Source organism: Sardina pilchardus, chromosome 18, assembly GCF_963854185.1.
Source record: "Sardina pilchardus chromosome 18, fSarPil1.1, whole genome shotgun sequence".
NCBI lineage: Eukaryota > Metazoa > Chordata > Actinopteri > Clupeiformes > Clupeidae > Sardina > Sardina pilchardus.
Window position 1 is genome coordinate 5,084,491 of NC_085011.1, and position 10,000 is coordinate 5,094,490.

Genomic DNA, 10,000 nt, shown 5'->3' on the forward strand with positions numbered 1-10,000 from the left:
CTCCCTTGTCACGCACCTGACTGCCTACCTCTCAACAGGTCCCACACACACACACACACACACACACACACACACACACACACATACACACACACACACACACACGCACACACACACACACACACACAGTACAGTAGTACACACATATACTGCACATACACACACGCAAACTCTCCAGTGCCTATACAAACACTCAGTCTTCATAAACAATGGAAATACACACACGCACACACACACTCCCGCACACTCAGAAAAACACATATTAATAAACTCCCCAGTGGCTGTCCAAACACTCACTCATCATAAACAGCAGAAATACACACACACACACACACACACACACACACACACACACACACACACACACACACACACACACACACACACACACAAACACACGCGCTCTCTCTCTTCTCCTCTGTCTTTATCTCATATAAGCACACACACACACACACACACACACACACACACACACACACACACACACACGCGCACACACACAAACACAAACACACACACACGCACACACAGCAGACTGACTGACTGAGAGGACCTCTTCAGTGACCCTGATGTCGCCTTTTAACGTTGTTGTTTCAGTGCAGCCATGCGTCGGCCGCCTGTCACCCCCCAAACAATCGCCAGCCAATCGGGCCTCGGCGAGGCACACAATGCGTCGCTAACGAACTGATGCGCTTTCACTTCGCCGTGCCAGCTTCTCCTCTGGTGCCCGCGCCTCACGCTGTCCATCTCTCCGCACGAGCATTGTGCCCGCGGGACCCACGGCCGGCCGCCACAAAGCCGTCCCAACGAGACTGTGGAACGCTCAAACGAGTCTGAGTAGATTCATTATGCTGAGCGAGCGTCACCAAACAGCACACAACGCCACGGCAAGCACATACTGTAGAGTATGCTGCATCACACAGCACAGCTGCTGCACAGCAACACCCAGTGCATCAAAACAAGCACAACGTCTTTTCTGAGGTACTGGTCTGACTGTGCATACAGTACATACAGCCATTCAGCTGGTGCACCAACACATAAACATCCACATCCACTGAACTAACTACTGGGCAGACAACAGGAGGTTTTCAGCTGGTGGTGGCTTCAACTTCACTGTAACAAGGACCGTAGAGAATCCTTCCTGCCCACAGCCATAACTGTTTACAATAACTCCCCTTTGTGCCATGAGAGGACAATCTTATTATGAGAGAGATTGCACAGTTTACAATATGTTTACATTATTAATTGCTGCTGTAACACCACAATTTCCCTTTGGGGATGAATAAAAGTAATAAAAGTAATCTATCTATCTATCGATCTATCTATCAATCTACTTATCTACCTATCTATCTGTCTCTCTATCTACTATGAACCAGCACCTACAGTATTCACACAGCTTTACTCAGTCTGATCTATTACAATGTTTTCTCTTCTTTTTCTGCCCAGATACTACAGAAATCAATATAGCTACAATCTGTGGTGGCAAAATATCTCCTTTATAATATCTTTCAAACAAACAAATATATATCAGAGCTGAAACCTTGTTAACCTTATTCTTCATTAAATCATCTTCAGCTGTGGCCTACTAAAGTGACTCTAGGGACAGATTCAAAAATGCGAAGGAAAAAATATATACAATTTATTAGGCTTTTAAATATTTTGTTGGGGTCTCTCCCTTTCTGCAGTGAAATACTGTACATTAATTCAAAGCTGGAAGGTTCGAGTAAACATAGAGAAAACACCGCTGCAACATTATTATAAACAAACAACATGATAAAAGTTATCAGGACGTGTTCTAAGACATGCCTATATATAGACCAGACGGTGACAGTGGTGCTGCTCATTCTGTCTGGGATGAAACAAAGAGAGCTATGCCTACTCATGGTCTCTGTGGGTTCTGGAGCACAAACTCTCCCCAAATCACCCACAGCACTTGGAAGTCACGACCAGCGACGTGGAGACAGGTGCGTGGGCTTACCTGGCGGACCGTGCTCCGATGCTGAAGCCCATGTAGCCCTCCTGTGGTAAGGAGTCGTCCCCCAGCTCCCTCAGGTCCTGCGGCCGCAGATACTTGTCCGTGTCTCCGGTCATCGCATCCTCACCTGCGCACAAGAGATGGGTGGCGTCAAAGCGGCGGACAGCAGAGCACCATCTCTCTCTGCAGCAGTCACTTCTACCAGCTACCTTCCACCCCCTCCCTTAGCATACACAGTACGTATACACACACACACACACACACACACACACACACACACACACACACACACACACACACACACACACACACACACACACACACCACTAGAGAACTGACGCTGGTCCAAGTTCGTAACCAGAGGCCTTCTATAATTAATTTGTGCCATTTAATACTCAATGCGAGGTTTTGGTTTTCTCTTGACCAAGGGCACCTCTGCCAGTGTGGGTGATGTCTGTGGTCCCAGTGGACGCGTCTACAACTGCTACAGTACACACATACAGTAGGTAAACACCTGGCCCAACTGGTCGATAGGCTCAGGGCTGGATGGTGCTGCAACAATACGCCACTGCGCTTGATTCCATGCGCGGAGACGAAGTTTCCCGACTACATTGCTATGCAACTCAGGGGATCCCACGGCAAAGCGGAGATAGAACTTGAAATGCGGCAAACACGCATAGTCACATAGGCCCATGCATTGTTGCTGGCTACTTATCTCAAAATATACGAAGTGTCCAACATAAGGTTATATTAAATAATCGATTATGTTTATTGGCTTACATTATGCATTGGGTACGTGACTAGCTACTTTACAAGACACGATGATACACAATGTATTTAAAGCAAAAGCAGTGCGCATTAAAATGAAAACATATCGAAGCATATCAACATGCCTTCAGCATCAGCATCTCGCTCTCTCTCTCGCTCTCAACCGATTCCTGCAACTCTTTTCCACTCTGCAGCCCCTCCCCCCGGTTCTCTGCTCCGACCGCTGCCGCACTCTCCCCGTTTCCACCGAATCACCGGTACAGTGATCCCAGCTTTTTTTTTTTTTTTTTTTTTTTTTAAGTCTCTGTTGCTTCCGACGCAGCACCCTCATAAAACTATTCCACCATAGCCTACGTCATACATAGCCAGGTAAGCAACTGACCGAACGAGCAATGTCGTTAGCCAGCGGTGTTAACCGAATTGGTTTAGTCTCAGCACCATCACCAACCGCATAATGTTAAAATACCAGCCGCGTCTTGCCCCAACACCTTACCGCTTCGTACAGCAAACAGTTCAGCGGCTACAAAAACGCCGCAGTATTCCAGTATAAGCATCGAGTCCTCACCATAGTAGTGAATCATTGTGTGTCTCTCTTACAAAGAAGTGCTGCCATCCCCGTATCGGCTTCCAGTGAAATATGTCTGCTTTTATTCGCCTGCTTGTTTAACGTTAATCCAGTCACCGTCGGTCAGCGAAATGAGTTTAATTCCACGGAAGCAATTCCGAGCGGTCATGAGAATAATAGCACACTGGCACAGAGGTCTCTCCGTCTGCTGGCCAGCCTGTGCCGCTCTGTACGTCTCCTGTCCGATGCGACGAGAGAAAGCCGGTGCGTTTTTTTTCCCTCCTCCAAACCAAGCTGCTCTGAAAAACTTCACACGGTGCAGAACTCTGCAGGTCCCGGGGCGAAAGTAAAAACCGCAGGAGCCAGGAGAGAATAGAGAGGGAGAGACTGCCTCCAGTCAACTGTCGTTGTCAAGATCCCCTTTTCTCAACCTCACACTCTCCTGTGTGTGTGTGTGTGTGTGTGTGTGAGAGAGAGAGAGAGAGAGAGAGAGAGAGAGAGAGAGAGAAGTGGTACTGTAGGTGTGTGTATGTGTTTGAGTGGAGTGGGAGGAGGGGGGGGGGGGGTGATAAGAACGCTTTAAATTTCTTATGTGTGTGAACCCTGGTGACTCAAGCCTTCACGATTCATTCTGACCGTCCATAAATCCTTATCTAATGAGTATTTGGATGGGAAGAGTCGCTATGGGAAAGTGAGTGAACTTACTGACTCAAGCGCCTATGTCTAGGCTGAGAAGCGAGGAGGGTCATTGTGTGTGTGTGTGTGTGTGTGTGTGTGTGTGTGTGTGTGTGTGTGTGTAATGTTATTCTAGAGAAAAGAATGCTCATGCAAACTCAGATTATGAAGACAAAAACATGTTGTCTTCATAAGAAAAAACTGTGCCGTTGCCATCCCAACCACACAAACGATGGAATACAGGCCAAACACACACACACACACACACACACACAAATGATTGCATGTCTTGTGCCCAGTGTGTGAGTGTAAAGTAAAAAGGAAGCAGAATAAGGATAAGCTGCATACTGTAGCACAACACCCCTCAGCTCTAAGAGGGCACACTGCAACGCCGCCTGGTCAAAATCTTAAGTGGATTAAATTTGTTTGGGGTGTGTGACAGTGTGTGTGTGTGTGTGTGTGTGTGTGTGTGTGTGTGTGTGTGTGTGTGTGTATGTGTAAGGGAGAGAGAGAGAGAGAGAGAGAGAGAGAGCAATCAAATTGTGTGTGTTTTTCTGTATATGTCTGTGTGTGTTGGCAAAGACCTCATTCATTGCATTCATAAACCAAATATAGTGTCACTGCAGCAGCACAAGGAGCCGTGGCAGTCATAACTCATCCAGCCGTCACACACACATTCAGCGCAACTCAGACGGAGGCAAAGTCCCCTCTCCTGCCGCCTTATCAGACCACCAGTGCTGAGGTCAGCAGGTCGCGCTACAAGACTTCCATACACAGCAGGGGCTGGAACATTCTAACAAAACATTCCATTCTGCAACAATTCAAGGTTTTAAGCAAGAATTCCGTGTTAAATTGGATGAACTCAGAGACTTTATAACGTTTATTTTCCAATATTCTCATGATGGCTGCGTGACAGTACTGAAGGCCAAGTCCTGGTCCCTGATTCCTTATTTTTCTCATCTCAGATGAGACCGATTGAGGTCTTCATCTCTTCTCCAAGGCAGCCCTTATCAGAGCACCAGCGCTGAGCTGCGCAGCTCAGACCAGTAGACTACAGTACCATACAAAGGAGCCCAGAGCACTGGCATTCTTCAAGCTGCCTTCATGGACATGGATGCACGTTGGCAGCACTTGCTGAAGTCTGACAGAAGCCAAGGAGTCTAAACACCAATACTTCCACCGTGTTGCATTAAGATGACATACTGCATTATGCACCACCCACCAGCTGTCTTGTATGGATTTAAACTCTTGGTAGGACTTCCACCACATCATTCAGAAGAGCAGTAATGTCCAACGGTGAACTTTTTTTTTTACTTTACCAGATCTTACTTTACCTACTGTACTTCATCACTGTTCCGATATACGGAATTAATGGGCACCTTGTCAGCCAATAAGAGAACAGTATTTTTTGTCTCCAGGAGATAACTTCTAATATTGTCCAATCAACTCAATGTAGTGTTTTTTACCCTCGTCCTCCTTCTCTCTCCATCATTTTTTTAATAGTATCTATTTATTTATTTATCATTTATTTATTTATTTTCCTTTTTTAATTTATTCTTGAAGTTGAATGGACACTTGAGCACAAGGGATTTCAATGTTTAAATGCTTATGTATGAGTACATGACATTAAACTTTGAACTTAGTTTTCCTTTGTTACTAAAATTATGTTAATCCAAGCCTACTTGATACCTTGCCTTGTGATTCACACGGAACTACCAACCATTCTAGTAATGTGAAACGGAAACCCAACGGAAACCTTTTGCTTAGTCTTAGTCTTTCTCATACATTGGAACATTACATGAATGACTTGTGTGAGGTGTTTATTGGCCAGCTGAATCTGTTGTCTCAAAAATGTATTTCCAAGAGGAAAATCCTTCATACAGGTACACGTCTTCAAAGATTCCAGCACAGGTAACCTCAACCCCCTGCCCCCTCCCTCTCTCTCAGTTTCCATGGAGATGTAAGCTTAGTCAGATGACACACATACATAATGTAAGACTCAGCGTGTTGTTAGGACACAGCACAGCAACAGGTGAATGCAGGACTGCACTTAAAATGGCTGCTGCTGTTTCTGACTAGACATAACCGACAGTCTGCCTTACTGTGGGAGGGTAGGGAACACCCTTCACAAAAACACACTGCTGTCTCAAACACTGTGCACAAAGACACTGTTTCACAAAAACACACTGCTGTCTCAAACACTGTGCACAAAGACACTGATTTACAAAACACAACACTGCTCACAGGTGGGTTATATGCCTCAGGAATAGCGACATAATATACCTACTGTATGTATATAAATAAAATGAAGTATGATATGCCTTGGTATATGCCACAGGTACGGTATAGCGGTATAATATACCTATTTATATAAAGAAAATAATGTATAAATGTAATATGCCCTGGCACATGCTACAGGTATAGCAGTGTAATCTTATTGGTATATAAAGTACTTCAACTTCACAGACAGAGAATGTCTCAAGAGTGGGCTGCTTATCTCTGTGTGTGAAACACCTGTTAGGGCCAAAGCCATATTATGATCAACATTTAGAGTCTCTCATATAATTTCACTCACTGCAGTGCGGTCGGCTGGGTGTTTACTAAAAGCATCATAAATGTTTATGTCATGCTAGATCAAGTGCAACCATGTCGGTATCTAACTTAAGACACTCATCCAATTCATTCACCCATATAAGATGTAATCACACTCTCCAGGAAGTACATATTTATCTGCAAGTGTGTGTGTCTGTACAGTAGTACATGTGTGTACTGTATGTGTGTCTGTAGTACATGTGTGTGTGTGTGTGTGTGTGTGTGTGTGTGTGTGTGTGTGTACTGTATGAGGTGGTGTACTGTACTGTATGTACATATGTGTGTATGTGTGGGTATCTGTGTGTGTGCGTGTGTGCGTGTGGCGGGTTGGGTGTTACTGTATGTAAGTGTGTGTGATCACTACTGTACATGTGTGTCTGTGCACTCCTTCTGTTTTACTTTAAAGAATATGCGCGCCTGTCTCATTGTATTAGACACTACACTAAAACACACACACACACACACACACACACACACACACACAGCAAAGCAGGCAACATGAAGCCAGCACTAGTGCTAATGCTAGGTTAGTCCTCTACAAAAACAAGCTAGCTGCTAGCTCAAACAAAAACCAGGGGTTGGCAGGAACAGAACCACTGAGGGAAAGCAGCGCTAATGGCTAATAGCTAATAGCTAATAGCAGACACACATGAAGGAACCAGGACAAATACCTTCTTCCCCACCAGATTGACTGTCTTCACTGGCAACATCTCGCTGACTGGCTCTATGCACTGTGTAGCGTGAACACACATACACACATATACACACACAGCACAGCAGGGTCGGGATGATGAGAGCACTTAGTCACGTGACACACCAATTCACCAATTACAATGGACACAGACCAGGAAGACCATGGCATGCAGCTGGGTTCTAGAGATTAAGGAGTTAAGGAAGGGAATTTACTGCCAATCAACAGGAACGTTTCTTAATTTATTTTGAAACTGGCAGCTATCCATACTGAATCTGATGTGAACGGCCTACAACATCTCTACGGCCGTGTCCCAAACCGCATACTTCCCTCAGTACACTGCTGGTGTGCACTGAGTAGCCTACTAACTTCCGCAGTGCACGCTTTCTGATGATTAGTATTGCCCCAAAAGGAACGCATATGTTTAGTGTGAGTAGTGTCCATTCCATTATTATGGCGTCATCTGGGTACTTTCAGTGCATTGAGTTTCTTCATTATCTGCACTATATACTGTACTTACATTATAAGTATTTGAAGTGTGCAAGTAGGCGGTTTGAGGCACAGCCTCTCCTTCAGGGATGGGTAAGCACACAATGTGGTTAGTGGTTGACTGACTCACCCTCGTCGTCCGACATGTCGAGAAACTCGTTCATGGTCTCCGGGACGTTTATTTTGTGTTTCTCTGTCGCAGCCTGTCAACAGATAGAGATGACATAAATATATTTGTAACATGTGGATATCATTTTAAATAACAGTGCTGAGAGCACCTGTCTGCTAGGTGTCTAACTGAAAGCCCCCAAAATGTTTGCCTGAACTATGATGTGAATGAGAAAAGACCATATCAACCGCTTCGTGTATTAACCTCATAGCTGAAGAAATGTTGCAAAATCAATGTAGAAGCCGCGGCTAATAGTTGGGAAATGATGGCATTTCCCTCATAGCACACACAGAGCATAGATAGAGCTCAGTTAAAAAACCTTCCCCAGCCTCTGTCTGGAGGATAGACGATAGCTACAGTAGCTTTACATAAAAGTTGGGAAATGATGGCATTTCCCTCATGGCAAACACAGAGCATAGATAGAGCTCAGTTAAGACACTTTGCCCATCCTCTGTCTGGAGGATAGGCGATAGCTACAGTAGCTTTACATAAAAGGCAGGCTGTGGCAGCACAGTGGGAGAGGAGCTGGGCTAGCAAGCAGCAGCCAGGAAAATGGAGGGTTCAATTCCCAGGAGCCCTAAGCAGCGCTCTTGACCCAGAGCTGCCCCAAGGGACACTGGCCCTTGCAAGAATGGAACTTGCTTTGTGTGAGCCAAAATGAAAATCAAGAGCATCAATAATTGTTAAGATAAAGAGTATAAAACATATTTAAGCTAAAGTCTACCACTTTCAAGCATAATATGGTGAGTTTCAGTCGTCCAGAGGCCTAAAGTGCCTAAAGCTGTGTTTTGGGTCACGAGGCCTCTGGTAGAGCCACTGATCTGGGGCCAGTGGGCTCTAATAGCTCCAGCACTGCCGCTGTGACACGCTTATCAGAACCTGACATGCAAATCCGGTTATTATGGGCGTCCCTGGACAACCCATCTGAACTGAGGAATTTATAGCCCTGCTGAGTGTGTGTGTGTGTGTGTGTGTGTGTGTGTGCGTGTGCGTGTGATAGAGAGAGAGAGAGAGTGTGTGTGTGTGTGTGTGTGCGTGTGCGTGTGTGATAGAGAGAGAGAGAGAGTGTGTGTGTGTGTGTGTGTGTGTGTTTGTGTGTGATAGAGAGAGAGAGAGAGAGAGAGAGAGAGTGTGTGTGCAAGAGTCTGTCTCTCTCTCTCTCCCTCTCTATGCTTGAATGAACTTTGAGCCGTAGACGTGTGAAGAAAAAGACAAGCATATTGCCACTCCTTTTGCATTCCTGATGGTTTGGTGCACAAACGTATTGTGTAATGGTTTGTAGTACAACGTGTGGGTGTGTGTTTTGGCGTGTGTGTTAAACAATAACAGGATGCACATGATCTTACCACATTGCAGAGGCCATCATCAGTCACTCCTCTTAGTGTGTCCACCACAGAGATGTAGCCTAGCCTTCGGGCCATTGACAGGGGTGTGTTCCCATTCTACACATATACACACACACACACACACACACACAGAGAGAGAGAGAGAGAGAGAGAGAGAGAGAGAATAACAAAGATGAAATATCACACCACACACATCCTGTTTCTTTACCACTGACATTCTAGTAAAATCTGTTCTCCTCTAGTTTTCCTCTCACATTTTGTATATTTGAAGCAAGGACACCAAGGGCCTTTCTCAGTTTTCTACAAAGCCCTTTCACTACGGTAGATATCATACATAATTCATATTCAGGTCCATTTTTAATAGAGTTTCAGCATATTCTATGCCAGATCTGGGACCTTGCCATGACGTGAGGCTACGGAGAAACAATAAAATGGGACTGGAGGTACAAATCATGTTGTGTGAATGAACGCGTGGATGAATGCTTGAAGGCTCGCTAATGAATGAGTGTCTCTCCGTGACAGAGTGTGCGCCTCTGCTGATGTCAGCATATTTTCCCAGCATGCCTCAGTACGTACCAGAGTGAGCTGATTGGCTGACGCTCCGTACTGCAGCAGCAAATTAATGATGTGGGTGTGGCCTTGCTGGGCGGCTTGGTGAAGAGGGGTGTACCCGTTCTACAGAGGGAGACGGATGGAGGGAGATAAAGAGAGAGAGAGAGAGAGAGAGAGA

The 10,000-nt window shown here is 45.4% G+C and overlaps 1 protein-coding gene across 1 annotated transcript in view; it reads right to left on the reverse strand.

The window, feature by feature from the left end:
• ank3a (ankyrin 3a) overlaps positions 1-10,000 on the reverse strand; it is a 111,805-nt gene that overhangs the window by 46,218 nt on the left and 55,587 nt on the right. Inside the window, exons 16-20 of the mRNA XM_062520320.1 lie at positions 9,847-9,945; positions 9,271-9,366; positions 7,886-7,958; positions 7,247-7,306; positions 1,979-2,102 (exon numbers count right to left, since the gene is read on the reverse strand). Of these exons, the coding sequence (XP_062376304.1) occupies positions 1,979-2,102; positions 7,247-7,306; positions 7,886-7,958; positions 9,271-9,366; positions 9,847-9,945 (452 nt within the window). The remainder of the gene's footprint in view (positions 1-1,978; positions 2,103-7,246; positions 7,307-7,885; positions 7,959-9,270; positions 9,367-9,846; positions 9,946-10,000) is intronic.